Source organism: Poeciliopsis prolifica, unplaced genomic scaffold (genome assembly GCF_027474105.1).
Source record: "Poeciliopsis prolifica strain line A6 unplaced genomic scaffold, Auburn_PproV2 SCAFFOLD152, whole genome shotgun sequence".
Classification (NCBI taxonomy): domain Eukaryota; kingdom Metazoa; phylum Chordata; class Actinopteri; order Cyprinodontiformes; family Poeciliidae; genus Poeciliopsis; species Poeciliopsis prolifica.
In genome coordinates, this window is record NW_026562527.1 from 382,639 (window position 1) to 406,296 (window position 23,658).

At 42.6% G+C, this 23,658-nt stretch overlaps 2 protein-coding genes across 2 annotated transcripts in view; both read left to right on the plus strand.

Annotated features, from left to right (window-relative positions):
* Window positions 1–183: 183 nt before the first annotated feature.
* LOC129355976 (sterol 26-hydroxylase, mitochondrial-like) lies at window positions 184–9,787 on the plus strand. Its single transcript, XM_055025604.1, has 9 exons — window positions 184–814; window positions 1,475–1,656; window positions 2,866–3,062; window positions 3,145–3,342; window positions 3,878–4,041; window positions 4,201–4,367; window positions 4,458–4,539; window positions 8,595–8,795; window positions 9,474–9,787. Exons 1-9 carry the CDS (start codon window positions 593–595, stop codon window positions 9,585–9,587), a joined length of 1,527 nt encoding a protein of 508 aa, XP_054881579.1. The 5' UTR covers window positions 184–592; the 3' UTR covers window positions 9,588–9,787.
* A 694-nt stretch (window positions 9,788–10,481) lies between these two features.
* Window positions 10,482–23,658, plus strand: part of LOC129355987 (tensin-1-like) — a 67,999-nt gene continuing 54,822 nt past the window's right edge. The window contains exon 1 of the mRNA XM_055025612.1: window positions 10,482–11,131. Coding sequence (XP_054881587.1) covers window positions 11,045–11,131 — 87 coding nt within the window. The 5' untranslated portion in view covers window positions 10,482–11,044. The remainder of the gene's footprint in view (window positions 11,132–23,658) is intronic.

Here is a 23,658-nt window from a genome sequence, read left to right on the forward strand (position 1 = left end):
CAAATCTTTCTCAGATCTGAACGCTAATAGAAACACGGCTAGTGCACTGTGAAGGTCACCAAGAGGTCATCCTGAGCCTAAATGACCAACAGGTGTGCAGGCGCCAACAGACTCCCACAAACAGGCCAGCACAGATCCTCTGAGCAGGCAGATGACTCACTCACACTGCAGGACTGGTGCAGTTCCTTGAAGACATAACTCTGAAAAATTCCAACATAAGAGCTTCCGAGTTCAGGAAAGTTCAGGTTGTGTAAACAGTGGGACGTTCTGCTGTGAGCAGCTGGTGTTTCAGGCTCAGCCCCAGAGGTTGTGTAATCCAGAGCGAGGAGGCTGTTCCCTTAAAAGGGAAACCAAGCTTCATTGTTGGGAGCAGATCGGCTTATTAAGACGTTTCACAACAACGGAGAGATTACATAACTCAAAAGGCTTTAAACCAGAGAAACCAGAGAAAACTCAACATTTCCTCAGACTCCTTCCTTTGTGGTTTGTGTCTTCAGATCTGGACGGGTTAAGTTGCGCTCTGGCCCGGCTCCTCCCTGCCGCAGCAGCTTGGATGTAACGGGATCCGTGTGTTTTCCACTCGCCTCCTGCCATGGCTGCGTGGCTGTCGAGCCGAGCGCTGTCAGGGAGGCCCGGCGGTCTGCTGCCATGGAGCCGGGTCTGCTGCCGGGAGCGGTGCCGGACCGCTCCCTCCGTCCTGCCCGCCCCGCAGGACAAGCCTCGGACCGCCTCGGACCTGCCCCGGGTCAGCTTCTGGGAGATGCTCTACAGGATGCTGGTCCAGGGCTACTACAACCGTCTGCATGAGCTGCAGGTACCTGACCGCTCTGCAGCCCAAGCTGCTTCCACATCCTGGTGCTGACAACGCTGGTTCTGTTGGCGTTAGATATGTTGCATGACCCAAACAAGGCCAGGTTTGGGTCATACATTTGTTTTTCATGACCGAAGCAGACAATGCTTTGTCTCTCCAACAGAAACAAAGCATTACCTTTGTTTCTGTTGGAGAGGTGCTGATCCGATTGGTAATGACGTCACTACTAGATGATCGGACAATCAGAACGGTGATGTCTGAAGGGTGCAGAACGTTCCTGGAGATTTCCTTCATGCAGAAGCTCAGTGTGGAGAAACACATTGGTTGCAGTTTATTTTTCATGTTTGCTTTTCGTTGTAGTTTATTTTACATCGTTATATGACTCATCGAACTGACTGAACACATTCAAGTTGTTTTTACAAACTTTGAAGCTGTTGGTGTCTTTAGCCAGTACATGAAACTATCTGGAAAAAAAGAAACGTTTTAAATCAATTCAGGTACTAAACCTCAGATATCAGGATCAGAAGGGAAAACAGGTGTAGCTAAATGAGCTAAACGAGGGCGAACCTGGTTCACCTGAGGTCAGGTTCCAGGTTTTCATCAGGATTCTGGTCGGGTCTGATCGGGTCTGATTGGGTTTCCTTCTTGTTCTCTCCCTCTCAGCTGTACGAGAAGCAGCTGTATGGACCCATCTACCGGAGCGGGCTGAAGTCGGTGTCGGTGAACACGGCCGAGCTGCTGGAGGAGCTGCTGAGGAAGGACGAGAAGTTTCCGTCCAGAGGAGACATGTCTCTGTGGACGGAGTACCGAGACATGAGGGGGTTCGGATACGGACCCTTCACAGAGTAAACCCATAAAAAACAAACTCAACTGGTTAGAACAGCTTGCAGGAATAAAGGTCATGAGCTGAAAGAGGCTCAATAGAAAGAATCTTGCAACAATTTTTCTTACAAACTCTAAAAAAAGAAAAAAAATCAGACAAACTGGACGCAACAACATTTTTATTATTTAAAGAACTTGAAGCTTTTTGCTGCCACATCGATCACAGATAACTGGACATCAGGTGGTGGAAGTAAGAAATACTGCCACCTGCAGGTCAGAACTGGTAACAACACAATGTTTTTGACAAACATTCACAGAAATGACAAAAATGTTTTTGAGAAAATGTACAATTATCTCAAGTGATTCAGTCTGTCAAAGAAAAGATGGACAGCACCGTTTCAGGCCAACACCAGCCAGGATCTTCTCTTAAATCGCGTTTAGTCGACATTATCACCACCTGCAGGCAAAGCACAATTACTGCGTTCTTGATTTTAGTCTGTGTAAACCTGATTTTTATTTTTAAAACACATTTAAAAAATAGCGACTCAGAACTTCCTATCGCTGGTTGCCATGGTTATTCCCGCCATTTCCTGGACACAGGGTGAAGAGGAAAACCCTGAAAATGACATTTAGTGTTAATATCATGAACTGTGGAAATATTAATGTATCTACATGTATTTAAATGTAAAACTCATGTCTCAGTATTTCCACACTGAAAGAAAAATATGTTGGATGTTTTTGTGCCGTTTCCTTCATTGGTTCTTGGTGCAGCGCCCCCACAGGTGTGGAGGGGAACAGGTTGCTCAGCTGAAAATGAAACAAATGTTGCAACTTTGGTCCCCAATGGAACAAGTTTATCACAGTGTCAGGTGTGAAAACACTAAACACTGGCAGTTCAGTAAAAACTGTAAATTCTGTTTAAATTTCTGTTTAATCAAATAAGAATTAAACTGCATTTTTTAATCTTTTCGTCTGAGCAGTCCAGGCTTTGAATGCTGTTTCTGCTGTAAATGTATCTGAGCTGCAGAGCTCCGCAGGGCGCTATGTTTGCACCACTTTCACCAAAATATCCTTTTAGTGCATAGAAAAACATTTCATATATTTTGACTTGCAAACCTAAAGATCGAGATATGCATCAAAAACACAATTCAGCATCACCAACAGACTTTTGTCTTGATATTAATTTTCTCCATTTGTAGAAAATGTGACGGATGTTTGTGCTGCCAGGGAAGGGGAGCGCGCTGGTACCGGCTGAGGGCGGTTCTCAACAAGCGGATGCTGCATCCCAGGGATTCAGCTCAGTATGACGGGGTGATCAACGCCGTGGTGACAGACTTCATCAAACGGATCAAACGTCTGCGTCTCTGCAGCCCGACAGGCGACCGGGTTCCTGACGTTTCCAATGAGCTGTATCTGTTTTCTCTGGAAGGTATGCAGCAAACATCATTCCCAAGAATCAGTACTCTGACAAATGGTTTTTAATTTTGCGTTTGATTGTCATTGTCATCCAGGAATCGCCTCCATACTGTTTGAGACTCGACTCGGCTGCCTGGAAGAGGAAATTCCTGCCGGAACCCAAGAATTCATAAACTCCATCGCCCAGATGTTCTCCAACAGCATGGCTGTGGTGATATCGCCCAAGTGGAGCCGCAGCCTGCTGCCGTTCTGGAGGCGCTACGTCGCCGGCTGGGAGGGCATCTTCAGCTTCGGTGAGTTAGAGAAAACAACGATGAGCATCGCAAGCTGCTGGTGCCACAAATCACCACGTTTTGCTGCCATGTGTCTGATACAAGAGACGGAGTTTATAAGTCAGGAAGCTCTACGATATCGCACTGCTTTCTTATTGCCAGAGAAAAACTGCGTTTATTCAGGCCACTAAACCTTAAACTCTACATTGAACACAAACAGCAGCTTCAGTTAGTTGAATAAACAGTTTTTTGGGGGGTTTGTTCTGCAGATGGTGAAAAACAGCCTGCAGATGGGATTTGGTGGTATTTTATGGAATCCTGACTTGCTTGATTTTTTTTCACCAAATGTGAAGTAAAGGTGACAACTTGTGGCACTTTTGGGTTGCCGTAGGCGAGGATGAGCTTGATGCTCCAGAAACAACCTGAGCGAGACGCAGACGCTCAGCTGAGGGTTTTTAACCAGGAAATGATTGGAAACCATAAAAAGAGAATCATGATCAAACAAAACTAACAATAAGAGATTGATCAATACTGAGCTTCATTTGCTCTCCTGTAGCTAAAACTTTGATCGACAAGAAGATGGAGGACATTCAGCAGCGCCTGGACAACAACCAGGATGTGGAGGGAGAATATCTGACGTACCTCCTGTCCAACACCCAGATGAGCAGTAAGGACGTCTACGCCAGCGTGACGGAGCTGCTGTTAGCCGGCGTGGACACGGTACGCAACACTGAACAAGTCAACATCCTCCTTAGTTCAAGTATTTCTACGTACCGGACGCCTAAAGCTTTTTCCAGGAACATTTTGGTGTTTATCAACTTTGTTGGTATTAATTTTAAAGCTACTTTCTGGTTGCATGTCTGTGTCTTTGTCTCAAAGACGTCCAACACCCTGACCTGGGCTTTGTACCAGCTGTCCAGGAACCCAGAAGTCCAGGACAGACTTTATGAGGAGGTTTCCTCTCTGGTACCGGCGGACCGGATCCCCAGCGCCGCAGAGGTCACTGCGATGCCGTTTTTACGAGCCGTGATCAAGGAAACTCTGAGGTCAGACAGCATGGAGACGCTTCAGTGTTTCTGAAAGAATCACTGTGATAACCACAAACTGTTAACAATCTGCTGACTGATCCCCAACAGGATGTACCCTGTGGTTCCCATGAACGCACGGATCATAACAGAAAAACCCATTTCTGTTGGCGGATATCAGTTTCCAAAGAACGTGGGTCCGATTCTTTTTTTTTTCTTTTCTTTTTTTCAATGTTTATTGAGTCCTTCAACAGTAAAATTTACAATAAAGACAACATTAACAATAACAGTACATTAAAGTGTATAGCACTGGTTATTTATACATAATAGGACTTGGTTTTAACATTTTCTCCCCTGAACCCCCTCCCAATCTTCCCCTGTTCCCCCCTCTCAGCCAACAGAAAAAAAAAAAAAAAAAAAAGAAACGCACGAGACATTAAATAAATAAAAATAAACTTAAATATAAATAAAGGGTTCACACACACAGTGACTTTATTTTGAACCAGTAATATTTGGGCCTTTCCTCTCTGGTTTTAAGAACGGCTCCCACATATTCTGATATACTTCAAATTGGTCATTATTTTGTGGATGAGTCTTTCGTAAGAGGCAGTCTCTACGAGTGCCGCATACCATTCCGTACAGGTAGGGGTATTTTGACCTTTCCAGTGTCTTAATATAATTCGCCTTGCGTGGTGAGGGCTATTTTTAACCATTGCAATTTTCTCCTTTCAATTTGGCTTTGTAGTCTAGGAAATTAAGAAGTCCCACCGTCGGTGTCAGTATTAACTTTGACTTTAGGGTGCTGTTAATTTTATCCATAACCTCCTGCCAGTAAGTAGTTAGGTTCGGGCACATGAGGAACATGTGTAGTAAAGTTCCCCGACTTTGTTTACATCGCCAGCAATATCTGAGTTACTTATCTTAGCTCTAAATAATTTAACAGGTGTCCAATATAAGCGATTCAGAATTTTGAATTGTATCAATTTGGAGCGCGCATCTCTCATGGGCTTCATAATCTGTTTGACTATTATACCCCACTGCTCCTCTGTGAACTTTTTGTTTAATTCTGATTCCCATACCTTTTTAAGTCCTGTATTGGAATCGCAAACGTTCTCAAGCAGGTAGTTGTAAATATGACTTACTCGTTTTGGGGAATCTTTCAATTTATTAAAAGTATTGTATATTAGTGATTCCGTGGGTATGATTTCCTCAGATTTCTTTAATTTGGTGAGGCAGTCCCTTATTTGTAAGAACTTCCAAAAATCTTGGTGGTGTAGATCGAATAATTCTCGAAATTGTTGAAATGACAGTAAGTCACCGTTTTGGAAGAAGCAGTTTATATTGTCGATCCCTTTTGTGTGCCATCTCCTCCAAAAGATCATTTTGCCCTCTATTTTTATTTTTGGGTTTTTCCACACTGAAGCTGTTCCTTGAATGAAGGGACAAATATTTGCTTTTTTATGTAGATGATGCCATACATTTTTAGTGTGATTCATAATTGGATTCGATCTAACGCCGTCATTTGGATGTTGAGATAGATAATCAAGAGCTTTGAATGGAGTATTTATTTCCTCTTCCAATTTTACCCAAATTGGACTATCGTGAGTTTTTAACATAAGTGATGTTATTTGTGAGCTTATAAAAGCTTCCTGATAAAGTTGTATGTTGGATAATCGTAATCCTCCGTATTTTATCTTAGTCTGGAGTTTTAGGGCCGACATTTTAGGCTTTTTCCCTTCCCAGATAAAGTCGTTCATGATTTTGTCCAGAGTCTTAAATATGGAATGTGGTATTTTAAGGGTAATGAATTAAAAAGGTAATTCAATTTTGGTGTAATAATCATTTTAATTGCCTGGACTCTACCCCACAGTGATATTTGTAGTTTGTCCCACCCCTTAGAAGCAAGCTTATCTTATTTATCATAGGTTCAAAATTATCTAGAATAATGTTCCAGGCCCGGATTCATCATTATGCCCAAGTATTTAAGTTTTTTTGGTACCCACTGAAATTTCCATTTTTGTATGTGACTTTTATGACAAAATTTTGACAGGGGCATTACTTCGCATTTAGACCAGTTAATCTTGTATCCGGATAACTCAGAAAATTTGTTGATCAAATCTAGTAAAGGAGGTAGCGATTCCTCCGGGTTTGACAGTAGTAGCAGCACATCATCTGCAAACATTAGCGTTTTGTTGTCTAGTCCGCCCATTGTTATACCTTTTATTGTTTCGTTTTGTCTGATGGCTTGAGCCAAGGGCTCTAGAGCTATAATAAAGAGCAGAGGTGACAATGGGTCACCCTGTTTGGTCCCGCGTTCGATCAGAAATTGGGATGATCTCGATCCATTGGTTGTTACCATCGCTTTTGGATCTGAGTATATCATTCTTATTATTTCTAGAAAAGATTCTCCAAACCCAAATTTTGCAAGCACATAATACAGGTAGTTCCAACTAACCCTGTCGAATGCCTTTTCCGCATCCAATGACAGGGCTGCTACCGGAACATTTGATTGTTGGGCTTTCCAGATCAGATGTAATAATCGTCTTAGACCATCCGATGAGGTTCTGCCCTTGACGAAGCCCGTTTGGTCTGGGTGTATTATTGATGTTATGACTTTGTTAATTCGCAGTGATAATATTTTTGTGAATAATTTTGCATCACAGCATAGTAGGCTTATCGGCCTGTAGCTTGAACATTCTAGAGGATCTTTTCCTTTTTTCGGGATAACAGTGATTAATGATTCTGTCATTGATGTGGGAAATCGACGTGAGTCGATAGCTGAGTTAAAAGTTTTCAACAATTCTGGACTCAGTTCAGATACAAATTTTTTATAAAACTCATTAGGAATACCATCCAGGCCTGGAGTTTTTCCATTGGGTGAGACTTTAATAGTTTTAACGAGCTCTTCCGCGGTTATTGGTCTTTCTAATTGTGCAGCACTCTCTTCGGACAGTTTCTGAAGATTCAGACTTCCAAAAAACTCTTCTGCTGAACTTGCATCAAATTTCCCTTCTTGAGCATACAGATGTTTATAGAAATCTTTGAAGGCATTATTAATTTCTTTCTGACTAGTCATTATGTTCCCAGCCTTGTTCTTTATCGCACTAATTTGACGCGTTGCTTGTTTGGCCCGTAATTGGGTGGCTAACAATTTATCCGCTTTATCACCTGATTCATACCATTTCTGTTTAAGCCTATAAAGAGAATATTCTACTTTTTTTGAAAATATTGTATTTAGCTCGTATTTAGCTCTAACAAGTTTGTCAAAAGTTGATGGGTTAAGGTTTTCTGAATAGTCCCTTTCCAGTACCTTTATCTCACTTTCGTATAGGTTTATATTTTGGGAATCTCGTTTTTTGATCCGGGCTGAGTGTTGTATCAATATTCCCCGAATATACGCTTTGAAGCCATCCCAGATTGAGTTTTGGTCTGCGGTGTTATTGTTAATTTTAAAGTATTCAGTAATTAGTTCTTTGAGTTTTTTGCATACATCATCGTCGTTTAGTAAGCTGGTATTCATCCTCCATCCCTTAGCTCTTTCATAATGAGATCCCAAATGTAGGACTAGGTCTATGGGGGCATGATCGGTTAGTGCTATTGAACCAATGTTGCTATTTCCAACGCTTTCAATGAGAATGTGTGAGATCAAAAAATAGTCTATCCTACTATAAACCGAGTGCCTATTTGAGAAGAATGTATAGTCTCGAGTTGAGGGGTTTAGGAGTCTCCAAACATCTGATAAACCAGTATATCTGCATAGATCTTTGATCGCATCCTGGGTTTTACTACTTTTAGGAATTGATTTCCCAGATCTATCCAAAACAGTATCTAAGACTTGGTTAAAATCTCCTGCTAGAACAATTGGGAAGTGGTCCGATTCTTTTTTATATCGCAGTGTCGTATATTTACAAGCATCACTCGTGATGAGAAACATTATAATTAAAGGTTTTTGGCTTCACAAACAACTGATCTTTAATTTATTATTTAAATGTTTTAAGTCTTTCGTGACCAGAGTCAAACTAATCAACATGTGAATCTGGTTGGTGTCCTGGTCAGAATGTTTACCAAATTCATGTAACCTTTTGTGACATCTGCAACATGGCGTCCAGATCAGTCCGTTTGAGTAAAATGGAGGCCCAACACTAGTACTTACTGTCAGTGTAAAGGTTTAAGTTGGGCGGACGTCTTCTGGGAATTAGAAATGCACCTTGCTGACCTTCCTGAATCTTTTCACTCGTCTTTCTCCAGACTTGTTTCACGCTCTGCCACTACGCCATCAGTCATGATGAGAACACCTTTCCAGAACCGTACCGGTTCAAGCCGGAGCGATGGCTGCGTGACGGCCGCCAGAGGCCCAACGCCTTCGGCTCCATCCCGTTTGGCTACGGCGTTCGAGGCTGCGTTGGTCGCAGGATCGCAGAACTCGAAATGTACTTGGTTCTGTTTCAGGTAACAAACAATGCAACATGATAAAGAAGCTTGAAAAGGTACTGATTTCAGAAAGATTTGAAATTCAGAATTGTATCATAAAACATGAAATAGTCCTAGCACACAACCCTGTGGAACGCCGTGACCAACCCTGGTGTGAGTGATGCTTCCAGCTTAGGAACATTAATTGATTCTTGACTTCAGATACAATCCATCACTGGAATCTGTTAGAAATAATGTTTTAACACTAAACATGAACAGAGCGGAGTGTCGTCTGCATAGTTAGATTCTCATAAACTCTTACTGCTGGGAGAAATAAAGACTTTTTCTCAACACAGAACATTGTGGAATGAAGCAGCATAATCTGCATGACAATATTATCCTTAGCTTCAGAAAAAACCCTCAATAAAATCTGAACGTTTGAGGCACAGTAAACAGACAGTAGCTCAAAATATGAACCAGATAAGAAGCTTTAATTTAAGACAGAACCGATGAGCTTCCAAGGAAACATCACAAACAGGAACAGATAAACTCCAAGATCCACAGATCAGAACCAGGACCTTTCAACACCAAACCTGGTGACTGAATCTCTGAAATCAACCCTTCAGCTTCCCACTAATCCATCCATTTCTACAGTTGCATCAAATGATTAAAATGAAGCTTCACTATTTTTATTTACTTCCTGTTTTTCGTCTTCAGCTGATTCGTCACTTTGAAGTCCAGCCAGACCCGACGACTGGAGAGTTGAAAAGCATCAATCGTACAGTTCTGGTTCCAGACAAACAACTGGACCTGCACTTAGTGGACAGATGAAGAACCAGACCTGCCTGAGTCCGACCGGTCGACTGGGCCGTTATTATAACCACATAATAACCACAGCTTTACGGGAGAGTGGCAGCAGATCTGAAACCAATGGGCAAAACCAAACGGCTGGTTCTCATTTATTACTGTAATAAGCAAATTTAATATTTTACTATAATCAGTTCCAGCTCCTGTGGATGAATCATCAATTATCTGAGTTTTATATGGCTTATGTTGTAAATAATATATTTTGTTTGTTCACTTTATGTAAAACACAAAATAAATGGCTGTGCTTGTGGTTTTGCTGTAACTTTGATCACAGCTGCAGCTCAGATCAGGCTGAGCTCGGATCAGAATGAGTTCGGTTCAGGATGAGCTCGGATCAGGCCGGATCAGGCTGAGCTCTTCTCGTATCGAGCAAAGTGCTGAGAGAAGCGCCGTTTATTATGACTGAGAGATCAAAAGACTAAAATATGTGGAACTGATTTTGAAGAATAAACAATCTTATCTGCCGTTACATAACCAAGCAGCTGCATGAGAGCTGCAACAATCTGCTTTTAGGAAGCTGCAGGTTTGATTAGTTAACCAACTAAATAATTAAATCCAAACTAAATATTTACTTAGCAAGTCAAGTATTTAGTTTGAATCTAAATCTTTGGTTAGAAAGCTAAATATTTAGTTTTAAGTTAAATATTTATCTCCAAACTAAATATTTTGATCTTGTTAAAATGAGCTAAAATCTCTGCAGATTTTTCGTTAATTAAAATTTATCGCTAGTTAATTAAATATTTAGTTGCTAATTGTGGAACTTACATGAATAGCATGGTGACAGTATGGCAGAAAAATGATCCCATTCTGCCTCTGATGGCTCAATAATCCAGCTTGTTGTGAAGGTTTCACTGTAATGTTGGTGGACTTGCTGTGCCTTGAAGCAAACAGCAGGGGGCGCTGTTGCTGCATCAGAAAGCCGTTAAAACTTCAGGCCCAAATGTTCGCAGTAAATATTTGAGTCCAGACTAACAGATGCCTCTGGATGTAACATATGACGAGAGGAAGGTGGTTCAGTTTTGCAGCTGGTCGTTAAAGCAACCGGAAGCTTTTAAAACTTCTCCAGCATGTGGCTTTGATCCTGAGCGACAGCACGAAGAGCCAATCAGAGAGCAGCTTGTTGGACACGCGTAAAGGTGAGTGAGCGTCGCTTCAGCGTCAGTCTGCAGACTACCTGTTTGTTCCCTCAAACTGGCCCAGCAGCTGCGGAAACACCTGGAAACTTCCCCGCAGGGCAGATCGGGTTCTCCAGCGCGGTGATGCCGGGCAGGCCGCGGGCAGCTCGGCCGCACTGAGGTCCTGAGTCCCGGCCGCCGACAGCCGCAGGGAGCCGGGCGGTGAGCCGCGGAGAGCCGCGGGCAGCCCGGGCAGCCGGGCCGGGAGGAAGCCGCTCTGCTGGATGGGTCTGTGCAGGAGCCCGGATGGGATGCACGGTGAGCTTCATCTGCTGCGAAGACGACTTTCTGCAGATGCCCCTTTACCAGCATGAGGATGAGGAGAAGAAAGAGGTGAGGAAGATGCAGAAGAGAGTTTTATTCTGGCCATTTGGTTTTTATCTAAAGTTTTCTTTAAGTTAAAAAGCTGAACAGCTTTTAAGTCCAATTCTTGGACCTTTAAGCAGAACCGACCGTGTTCCATGTAGTGTGGGCATTAATGGGATAAATTTGATCATTATGAGAATTTAGATTTATTGTTAAAATAGCTTTCAGTTAATGAGGCTCAAACTGTCCTGTTGTTAGGATCGATGCTTCTCCAGTGTTTGGTCATTGAAAGGCTTCATGGCTCCTAAATACAATCACCATGTGCAGTTTATCAATGAAGCTTCTTTATGTGACTCCTGTCCTTAAGAAACTGGGAATGTTTTCAGTGCATTATTGTGTCTGTGGGGCTTTAACTGCACAGTCATAAAATCAATAGTTCTTATCATCTCTTATCAATATGATACTGCATGATGTCATCCTAAAACTTTAAAGATGATTAATAAAATTTTATGTTTTGTATGTTTCATTCTTCCATTTGTTGTTTTGGGAAATAAGTTAAAGATTTTTTGGTGTCTGGAAAAATGGTTTAGTGGCACTGCTCTGTTACCTAGCAACCACAGCGGAGCTCCACCCGTTCCTTAGCAACCTGGTCCATTTGATCAGCTGGTTTTCCAGTTTGTGTATGTGATGCACAATGGCTGCTGGAAAACACAAGACAAGTGTTTTGATGATGACTTGCAAATCAGAAATCACTTGCTGCATTCTGATTTTGCAGGAGGCTCCACTTCTGCTTTTCAAAGCTGTATGGTTGTATAATTGCTCATCTGTTTGTTCAGGTTCTTGAACTGAGTCGTGTTCTAGCTGGGGAACATCTGGAGGATCTAATGCCTCCATCTTAACTCTGCTTTTGTGTGGTAGATCAGGTAGATCAGGTAGACCAGGTAGATCAGGTAGACCAGGTAGATCAACACCAAACTTGTTGGGGTTTGATTCTGATGACATCACAACTCCCTTTTCTCCTGCAAAAATGTCTCTGTAATATTTTCTAAATGGAGTGAAGGAGTTGTGGATGGAAGCAGCTGAAAGTCTCTTTTCTCTACAGAAGTTTAAACGTTGATTCACTCAGACTCTGCAGTTTTTTCTGAGTTTTACTGATTTTAAGAATTTACTGAGAAGTTCTGGATTATTTTAACGCACCTGAATATACGCACCTCTGGAGCCAATCAGAAAATTCAACTACAGTAACCAGTGTTCAACCCAGAGAGGGCAGCACTGAGGCGTTTTCAGGGAAATGTATCAGAATGGAACAAATTTATGACTCAGGTTCCTCTAAAAGCTACTAAAACAATATAAAAATAAGTTCTGAAAGTAATTTATCATTTGCTTTTTATTTTTCAATAATCAGTTTGAAAAAGCAGATTTGCTCTCAGCTGTTTGTTTTTCTCCTGCAGCACATGATGGACACACACTATGTCTCCAACAATGCACAGGGTGTTGGTGTGTGTGTGTAGCATTCCTCGGTGTGTTTCCTTCAGAGCTGTGAAGTTGTGACGGCAGCAAGCTGGACTCTGGAAACAGTTTTTAGATCAGATCAATGAATCTGGGTTTGCTGTTGGATTTTAAGGCTGTAAATGGAGCTAAAGGCTGATTCTGACTGTTGCACATTGTTTCTTGTTTCTGCTCCACGGTGAACATGAGCGAGCCGCTCCCAGCTCAGAATAGCAGATTGAAACTGTGGTGTCAAATGTTGAGCAGCTGATCGTTTAAATAAAACCGATCGCTGCTGCTCGCTTCCTGTCTGAGAAAAGTGAACAAAAAACTTAATATGGAGGTTATTCCTATTGCACCAATTGCATCAGTCATTTTCTGAAGGAGGTTTGATGTTCAGCATTTAAATATCTGCTTGAGTTGATTAAAACTGGAGTTTTTCTGGTATTTTTTCTTTAACAGCCAGAGAGTGAAGTCAGAATCGAGTGAATGTAAAAACTGCATTCTGCATCAATGTATTATAACAATATTAAAACAATAAACTTGTCAAATAAAATCTTAAGACGACTGGATGGAACTGTAAATACATCCTGGAAAATTATGTCACCACCTCAACATTTTCTTCTTCTGCACTTTTGGTTGTTTTATCATCAGAATCTGCTTGATTGGTCAAGATTGTGCAGAAATATATTTATAAATCATAGAGATGGATGGTGTGAGGGAAGAAAACTGTGTCTGTGGCGCCGCCCTGCAGGTAAAAGTCCAAACAGTTCATGTCCAGCATGTGTGGCATCTGCAGAGATGTTATATGCTCTTTTCCTGGCCCTTGACCTTTCAAGGTCAAAGTGTTTTGCATCACAAGTGATAAAAGTCGCCATGCAGGCACAGAACTTTTACTGTGTGAAAATGAAGTTTGAGAACTTTGGAAACAATGCTGATGGGCGGAGCCACACTGATGGGCGGAGCCACGCTGATGGGCGGAGCCACGCTGATGGGCGGAGCCACGCTGATGGGCGGAGCCATGCTGATGGGCTGAACCACGCTGATGGGAGGAGCCTGACTGATGGGCGGGGTCTGGCTAATGGGCGGAGCCACACTGATGGCTGCGGCACGCCCTCTGGTACAGAGGTGTCTTGTGATTGGTCAGAAGTTATTGGCTGCGTTTCATGCAGAAATGTTGATATTTCTCTTCAACTCGTCCGCTTCCACTGTCCTGATTCTGTAATTATTAACACTTTTATTGATTCTTCACTAAATAACTACAAAGACTATCATGTAGTGAAAAACTCCTGGATGGAAATTACAACATGGTCAACCACAGAGGAGTCCGTCTGCAGACAGGGGGCGCTCTTGCTGAACGCTTTATGAAACCAAAATGGAGGATGACTTTCAAGTCTCTGACTCGTCACGCCTGCTGGAGTAGATCGTGAGGATCCTTCACTCCCCGATAGATTGAAGATGGAATCATTATCAATAATCGTTTACAGCTGAAAATTGATTTTCAATCGAGACGTGCCTCAAGTAGCAGAGGTCGGATCATCATCCAACCTGAGCTCTGATTGGCTGGATGTGTCACTGAACGGCTCAATGTGGTTTGATAATCAGGAGTAACAGCTGAAGGTTCATGTTTCCCATCAGTTTGAGTTTCCCACCGCGGTGTGAGGCCGGCGGCCGGTTTGGACTTTGCTGGGTTGAACATGAAGGTATGAAGTGAACTCCCAGTCACCTGCGGCGCTCGCTGCATTCCAGCGGATGTTTTACCGCTCGGGACACAGAGCGTCCTCTGTTAGCGCCGCCGGGCCGGTGGTTCCCTCAGCCTGGCGGCGCTGAGCGGCCTCACGCCGCAGAACAACACCGGCTCTGTTGGCCTGCTGGGGCGACGATTCAGAGGTCAAGTTTAGCCAACCTCTGGAGAAATGTTTCAGTTTTTGGTTTTAGATTTTTGATGTGTAGAAATGAGAGATAATTTCTCCAGTCTAATAAAAACATCCCAGTGTTCACACTGAAGAGTCACTGTGAGGTCTAGCATGACGGATTATGATGGAGAATAAATGGTCATTCATGGTTTTCAGTGATTTGTATTTCTTTTGTTTTGTTTGTCTGATTGGGCCAATCTGACGCCTTCAGCTGGCGGGTTTCAGATGTTGTACTTTGGCAGAAAGACTCATTGTTATATTTTTATTCTTGAATTGAGTCTAAATACATTTTTAAAGAACCATTTATGTTATTTTGTTGCCAGTGTTGTGTTTATTTCAGATTTGACAAACTCATTTTCTTCCTTTTTAAACAGATATTTACATTCTTTTGACAGAAGGTTGACCTCCACAGGTCAGACCTGCCCATGGTGGTGTGAAGGTGGTGTGAAGGCTGTATGGAGGTGGTGTGAATCAATCAATAAAAATGTATTTGTATAGGACATTTCAGCAGCAAGGCATTTCATAGTGCTTTACATCATAAACATCATACATCATAAAAGGCTGTGTGAGGGTGGTTTGAAGGCGGTGTGAAGGTGGTGTGAAGGTAGTGTGAAGGCGGTGTGAAGGTGGTGTGAAGGTAGTGTGAAGGCGGTGTGAAGGCGGTGTGAAGGTAGTGTGAAGGCGGTGTGAAGGTGGTCTGAAGGTGGTGCGAAGGTGGTCTGAAGGCGGTGTGAAGGTGGTGTGAAGGTAGTGTGAAGGTGGTGTGAAGGCGTTGTGAAGATAGTGTGAAGGTGGTGTGAAGGCGGTGTGAAGGCGGTGTGAAGGTAGTGTGAGGGCGGTGTGAAGAAGTTGTGAAGGTGGTGTGAAGGTGGTGTGAAGGCGGTGCGAAGTCGGTGTGAAGGTAGTGTGAAGAAGGTGTGAAGGTAGTGTGAAGAAGGTGTGAAGGTAGTGTGAAGGTGGTGTGAAGGTAGTGTGAAGGTAGTGTGAAGGTGGTCTGAAGGTGGTGTGAAGGCGGTGTGAAGGTGGTGTGAAGGCGGAAAATCGTCCTGTGGAATCAGAGGACTAAAGATGCTTCATTGAGCTGGTTAAAGTGACTCTGATTCAGCTGGAGGGCAGATGATGGATTAAGGCATGAAGTGACTGTATGTTCACTTCAGTTGCAGTGATGTCTGTTTTAATCAAAAGCTTCCTCCAGCCTTGTAGCATCGCTGCTACATCACACTCTCTGTTTGGCCCTCCATCAGCGGCTCCTATGGCTTTGTGTTCCTCTGAAAGTGGCCTTTATCCTCCAGTTTTGTTGATTTTTCTCCATGTGTGGGAGGAATTTTCTTGTCTTCTCTCTGATACTTGGCAGGGCGATGAAGCATTTGCTCTTGGCAACATTGAAAAGCCCCCCAAAGACTCTCTCTGGGGGCTTTTGTAGGCTTTCAGTGCACTTCCCAGTGACGGACAGGCAGCTCCGCTCGCCCACATTTCATCCCTTTTCCTCCTTTGTTGATTTTTCGTGGTTCCCCTTTCTTCCTTTCAGGAAAAGTCGGATGCTTCGAGGCCGTGAGGGTAATTGCTGTCACGGTGGAGCAGAAGTTAGTCGGGCTCCCACGTTGCCCAATCATGTTTTCATCATCAGGAGAAGTTTTTCCTTGGGTACATAATAAATCTCCCCTCTGACATGCTACATTTCCTCTGAATGCAGGTGCGAAGAAAGACCCCAGGATTGATTTTTCTCTCTTTACTTGAACACTAAGCTTTGTAACAAGCTGAGGCAGATCATTGTTGCTGCTTCTCCTCACTGGTCCTGCAGAGGAGCCGTTTGCACACCAACACATTCCGATGCTGCGGAGAAATTCCAGAGGTATTCACACCGGAATGCGCGTCTTACTGGACGGAGAGGGAAATGATCTGAGGATGCTTTGCTTTAGCGAACTGTGGCTGCGCTAACACTAATACGCTAATCATAAAGAGTAGTTCACTAATGCTAAAGCACTTCAAAACATTCTATTTAGCTGAAGTTGATGCTAAAGTGCTATAAAAATACTTTATGTAGCAGCAGATAATGTTAAAGTCCCTTAAAAACATTTAAAAATCTTTAGCAGAAGCTAGTGATGGAAACCAACATGGCTGAAACCATTGCTTTGGCAGTAGAGTGCTTTAGCGTTAGCATGGCTAATTTTTATGATTAGCACTTTAGCGTTAGCACAATTAATGTTGTAGTTAGTGTGTAGAAAATGTATTTATGGAAGCTAAGTGTGCTAAACGTCTTCAAAGTTAGTGCTAGATGAAGAATTAGCTCTGCTATTAGCACATTAGCGGATATGCAGCGTTACAGTCTATGTTTTTATGCATATTTTGAAGTAGTTTGATGTAACAGAGAAAATTAAAAATAACTTTCTACATTTTTATAAAAGTTAAAAGTTTTTCTGCTTGGCTGAGATGATTTTTGGCTTTTCCAATAAAAAAGCCAAAAAATAACTCATTTGCTGAATAAGTTTCCCAGCCCAAGACGTTTGCTACTTGCTAGTTTGCTAGCTCTACTTCCTGTTTTTCAGCCTGTGAAGCAAATCATCTGGTTGATGATTGACAGACGGAAACATGGTTAATTAGCATTTTCATTTTAAAAGTTCAAATAAGAATTGGATGGACACATAACTGCTATGGAAGGTGATAGACTCTCTAAGGCCAACATAACAATAATAATAACAATAATAAAACATTTTAATGCTCCACAGAAACTATTGATTTTCAAGGAAATAAAGTCTGCATCAGATAAAGGCGTCTGTGACTGTAGCTGAGTCATTAGTTCCCTGACTCCTGCCTCTTCAGTATCTCTGGTGGTCAGAGCATCTGTCTGGCAGTATGTCATTCTGTCTGGCGGTGTGTCTGTCAGTCTGTCAGGCGGTCTGACAGACTGTCAGACCGCCTGACAGTCTGTCAGCAGAAATTAATCCGTCTGTCTGACGGTCTGCCATGACGTCAGTCTGTCTGACGGTCTGCCGTGATGTCAGTCTGTCTGACGGTCTGCCGTGATGTCAGTCTGTCTGACGGTCTGCCATGACGTCAGTCTGTCTGACGGTCTGCCGTGATGTCAGTCTGTCTGGCGGTCTGCCCTGACGTCGGTCTGTCTGGCGGTCAGCCATGACGTCAGTCTGTCTGGCGGTCTGCCATGACGTCGGTCTGTCTGGCGGTCTGCCATGACGTCGGTCTGTCTGGCGGTCTGTCCTGACGTCGGTCTGTCTGGCGGTCTGCCATGATGTCAGTCTGTCTGACGGTCTACCGTGACGTCGGCCTCCTCTCCTTCAGCCTGTGCAGCTCGTGTTTTCAACCCGCCAGCCGTCGTTCTGCCACGTTCGGCTGAAAACCAACTGATTCTTTCTGGGTCTAAGTCTCAAGACTGGAATTTGTTACGTCTGTTTTTCATTAGTTGGATGAATTAAAGTTGCTCAAACTGTCATAAGTTCAACATGTTGCTGACATCAGAGCCTTCTCCCTTCAGCGTCTCTGTCTCTCTGCGTCATTATGAATGTTTATTCTCATCCAGTGTGAAGTATTCAGATATTTCACAGGGTTCTGGTTCTGGTTCTGGTCTCCATCACTTCTCATCTTTTGGTCCAGATAATCACCTTTCTGCCTCGTCTTCATCCGTCAGGATGCTCTGCAGGAGGTAAATCCTGGAGTTCAGCTTCAGGTTTTGTCTGATCATCGGTGAGAAAACCGTCAGAAATGTTTTTATTTTTATTTATGTTCTTAAAGTTTCTCTTGTTAGATGTCGGATGAAAAAAAAACTCAAAACATTCATTCCCATTTTGGCTTTTTTTGTTGTTGTTTTTTTGGTCTTTTGATTTTTTTTTTTTTGTTTAGCTTTTTTAAAATATTTTTTCCCCTTTTTTCTTTTGCTTCATGTTTTTCTTCTTTCCCTCTTTTTCATTTGTACATTTTTGTTTGAACCATTGTTGGTGATTATTTTACAGTCTCGGTTTTTGTTGTATTAATTTCTGCTGATTTATCAGGGTGATAAATCGTCGTGTTTCCAGTTGATTGCAGGATGGATGATCTTCCATCTGCTGAACTCAAGCTGCTCAGCTCGTCCTGCAGCTACTGCGGCTCTGCAGTGACTTTTCTAAATGATCTAATGTATTTTTATGATCTATAAGTATTTCCAGCGCCGTTTCCATCAGAGCGCTGTGAGAACAAACTCCGCTGCTCTCGTCTCGGCAGAACTCTGGAAACAGCCTGGATGATGTTTTATTGTGAAAATATCATCTGGAAACAAAACAAAATGATTTGTTTCATAACCAAGTACAGCTTCTGTCTCTTAATGGCATATTTTAAAATATTTGTATGATTGAATTTGGATAATAAGAGGTACATAATGCTGGAGAAGCTTTGGTTTAGTGAACAGAGCAGCAGGTTTTTATCTCTGAGCTCACAGTCTGACAGAAAGCAAACAGTCGTATCTTTAGATAAGGTGTTGGAACAAACGGAGCGTGTTACTTTAACAGAGCCGTTATCAGGAACAGCTTATCTCCACCTGATTTCTCCTTCCTTTCTCCTCTTTTTTTCTGCTCTCCCTCTTTTCCGCTGCGTTCCTCGTCTCTTTGTCATTCGGTGTGTTTTTATTTTACTGCTGCTAATCCGCGGCGCGGCCATGCCTGAAACACAAGTGCAGATTAAAATTAGACCCTGAGATTAGAGTTTGGCACGTCGCTGTTTCTGTGGAGCCAACGGAGCGGGGAACACACAGCCGCTGCAGATACTTTAATTAGGACATGAAGAGGATATTTATAACTTTTTATCAGGAGTTCTTCAAACTTTGAGTAAAATTAAACCAGGATTCAATAAAGTGTAAATAATACGAGGTTTATTTGTTTGGTTCATCATAAGCTGGGAACAGCTGCATTTAAGAGGACGAGTGCAGATCCTCATGGTAACTGATCATGAATGTGGAGCTGCAGCTAATAATTATTTTAAATAAATGAATCTGTCGATTAATCAATTAAAAAAGAAATGGCCATATTCTGCAGATCACAGGAGGAAAATCCTGCTGGAGGTAAAATATTTCCTGAAACAAAACCTGAAGAGTCTGGATGGATCTGCAGCAGCAGCTTAAAGGTCATGACCTTTAACCTTTTGCCTGCTAACTGAGGGCTGTTGAGACAGAGATGAAACTCTGTTGTTGAGCTGAAACGATTAATCAGATTAATTGTGAAGAATCGATTTTTGAAATAATCGGCTAATGTAGCAATTGATTAATCGTTAACAAGAACACAGACAGTCAGAGCATCAACAAAACAAAATGTACAAAAAATATACAGAAGAAAAGGATCAAGGAACTTAATTATTGACATCTCTTAATGAATTTCTAGCCATATTAATTATTTGAAACCAATAAATGTAATTTTTAGCTCCTGGATTCACCTGTTTGGTTTATTTTCTTTTTCTGCATGGAACCATGTGTTAAATTAGTCAGAACATGTGAGAACCAGAGCGTGTGCAGCGCCAGATCTGATCTTTATTCACAGACTTCATGACTAATTCAGTTTGCTTATCAGGTATCAGTTATTGATGTGAGAACAGCAGCTGCTGCCGCCGCTGCATGCAGTGACCAGCAGTGACCAGCAGGGGCAGTGAGCGCTCTGAGCTCACAGAAAGCTCCTGTTCCTGGAGGCTTTTGAGGAACAAATCCTGGATGTTTCTCTGCAGGTTTCAGGATCCATTCCTCATGCTTGAAGTCAAACCGCCTCTGTCAGCTTCCTCTCTAAAAATGTCCGCCTGCCTGCGTTCCCTCTGGTTCTTATCGGATAGTGAATATCACGGTAAATATGTCGGATCCAGTTTCTGTGAGTGCAGAACAGAAACATGGCCACCATGCCTCCTCTGCGTCTGAAACCTCGGGAGTCATGTTGAGACTGCAGCCATGTTGATGTCCCATGGATCCAACATGGCTTCCATTCCTTGACCTTTGACCTCCCTATGCAGAGCGTTGCTTTGTTTGTCTGCAGCCATGAGGCGGCGGCTTATTTTATTGGCTTAATAAAAATAGAAGTTTGAAGATGGTTTAAAGTTTGTTTTCTGATGGAAAAGTTGCACAAAGACAAAAATGTCGTTGGAAACATTTGAATCTGCATCAGGTTGTTTCCAGCTCAGCTGTTCAAGAACTGCTGTTAATTTCTGATGGACTTTTTCTGTTAACAAACCAGGAGGCTGATTGGATGAAGAGTAAATGCTTTGGAGTCCTCTGGACTTGATAAAAATGCTGATTCTACCGTTTAACGGTTTGGACCCTCCTGCCGTCTGATTGGACCGACCTGTTGGACTGCTCTGGGTTCAACAGATTGTTTGTGTTGGAGCAGATCAGAGAAAACAATCGACTCTGGTTGTTCCCACTTTCCATGGAGTTGATCTCTTGACTCCAGCTTTCCACGGCGCTGACGTGTTTCCTTCTGCGCCGCTGGAACAATGCAGCTCAGGAAGCTGGTGGGTCAGAGCCAGACTGCGGGGCTGGTCAGTGCGTCCCAGCGCTCCGGTCCGTCGCCTCTGGATCTGTGGAAAATAACGGCTCTGGTTCTTCAGACCCAACTCGGCGATGTCCTCTGGCTGGTGAGTCTGTCAGGGGTCAGGGTCAACAACACAGCATCAGGATTGATGCTTCAGATTGTTTTTAACTGCTTTTAGCAACGAGCATAAAAGATTTCTGGAATCGTTTTTCTTTGCATTTAATCAAGAGCCTCCAAGAAAACAGAAAAAAGTTAAAAATTAACAATAATTTTGTTTATTTAGCTTGTCATAAGAGGAAAAGAAATGCAAACGTTGTTTCAAAGTCAAATTTTCACTTATTCATTAATTTGTAATTGTCAAAAGTCCAAACTAAATATTATGAGCTAAATATTTAGTCAGCAAACTAGACATTTAGTTACCAAAGTATGTTCTTGATTTGCTATGTAGCTATTTAGCTTGAGCATAAATATATTTGATAACTATATACTTTTTAGTTATCTTTTGAATGAATATTTAGAGGGTAAATATTTACCTAAACCTAAATAAATTCCTAGTTTTAGCTGCAAACTAGAGATTTGGTTAGCAAATGTTCAGTTTAGTTAGTTAGCATGATAGCATAACTAAATATGCTAACAGAACAGAATATTTAGCTCAGTATTTCAGTCTCAAACTAAACATTTAGTTTGAGGCTAATTGTTTAGTTTGAAATGACTGAATATTGAGAAAACAGTTGGACTTCAGTCAAGTTCTCAGCTGGACGGTTCTGATGTTCTGGTTCTGATGGCCGTTTTTATGGATGTTTTCTGACCGGATCGTCTGACGGAGTCGGTTCCGTTGACCCGATGATGTCGCCACCTGTGGACTCGCGTTCTGAGAGTGTGACTGGTCACTTCCTGTTCTGAGGGGAACAATGACCAGTGACCCGGTGACCTCTGGTCTAACAGGCTGAGCGCTCAGCGGCCCGGTGTGACCCGGCCGAAACCGACCCATTGTTTGTCCTGCAGAGAACAGGAAGACAACAGTTTGGTTCCTTGTCTGTTTGCCAGGATTGTTTCAGTTCAGGAGCTGAGCGATGGTCTTTTCCAGAGTCCAATCAGATCAGTTTGAGGCAGAAATTAACCCTTGGTTGGCTGAGAGAAGCTGCTGCTGTTAGCGGAGTTCAGTGGCTGTTAGCAGATGTTAGTGGATGTTAGCGGATGTTAGCAGATGTTAGCGGATGTCATTGGATGTTAGCAGATGTTAGCAGATGTTAGCGGATGTCATTGGATGTTAGCGGATGTTAGCAGATGTTAGCGGATGTCAGCGGATGTCATTGGATGTCAGCAGATGTTAGCAGATGTTAGCGGATGTCATTGGATGTTAGCAGATGTTAGCGGATGTTAGCGGATGTTAGCGGATGTCATTGGATGTTAGCGGATGTTAGCAGATGTTAGCGGATGTCAGCGGATGTCATTGGATGTCAGCAGATGTTAGCAGATGTTAGCGGATGTTAGCGGATGCTAGCGGATGTAGCTATGCATCAGAGTTACTGCCATACGAAGGAGCTAGCTGGAGATGAACCGATCTGATCTATATTGGTCCCGATATTGACAATAATTTGGATGTCTTTGACGATCTCTTCAGTCTTGTTTTTTTATTTATATTACTTTATTTTTAGAATTCATTATTAAACTTTTATTTAAAAGAAGATATGTTTGTGCAGTTAAAAGATTTTTATTTATTTTACTTTGGCTGTTATTCTCCTGATTCCACTGACTGAATCTATTATATTGTTTTTACATGTTTGGCCAAATTAGAAAACTATATTTAATTGTTCTATAATGTTACCAAATTCATTTAGTACATTTATGTCTGTATTTAAAAGAAAAAAGGAAACATTTTAAATCAGTTCGGATGTTTTTTCTGTACCGACCGATACACAGATATTGGTATCGGCATCGGAAGTGAGGAAACTGGATCGGTGCATCTATAGCTCCAGCTCTGGAATCTTGTATGTAAAAAATGTTTTAAATTTAAGCATTAAATATTTTCTCAGAACGTTGATCTGGTTGGTTGTGGGTTTGGTGAGAAGGCGGTTTCGTGTAATTTGTTCTGGTTCCATCAGGAGGATTGGACCGATTCCAGATTAAAATGCGCCGTCGTTTCTACATTAAACTGCAGACGCCCCGCTGCCCCCCAGCCTTTTCCCATCACTCTAAGTGCCTGGCTCCATATCAGGCGGCTCTGCCCGACCCAACCCGCCCCGCCCATTTCTGTCCTTAATGTCGCTGCATCCAGAGACGGACGGCTTGTTGGATGGAGGGATGCTGCAGGACAAGAGATTTGATTTTTCTGTAATTGGACAGAAAGTGTCCCATTTTCGTCCCGGTGACACGAGCAGAGCCAGACGGGTCCAGGACAGGATGGGAGGACTTCACTGGTGTCTCCATATTGTCTTCAGTTGGGCGAAATTGTTCTTCTGCCTTTTTCCATTTTGGAAGCTGAGGAGCGGCAGCAGCCAGGTACAACGGTGCAGCACTGAGAGGCTGAAGGACGGCTGCCGGATGATTTTGATCCTCAGTTTGTTCAGATTTCTGTTTTCTAAAAGCAGCTGGAAAATATGGAGCCTCTCTCTGGAGCAACAGTTGCTTCTCTGAGGTCATTGCTAACATCTTTTCC

Bases quoted from the DNA above. Each gene is read 5' to 3' on its own strand.
- LOC129355976 (XM_055025604.1), top strand. From the start codon at position 593: ATGGCTGCGTGGCTGTCGAGCCGAGCGCTGTCAGGGAGGCCCGGCGGT. The intron at 1,657-2,865 runs GTAAACCCATAA...CTGCCAGGGAAG, and splicing joins GGATACGGACCCTTCACAGA to GGGAGCGCGCTGGTACCGGC. The intron at 4,540-8,594 runs GTGGGTCCGATT...GTCTTTCTCCAG, and splicing joins GATATCAGTTTCCAAAGAAC to ACTTGTTTCACGCTCTGCCA.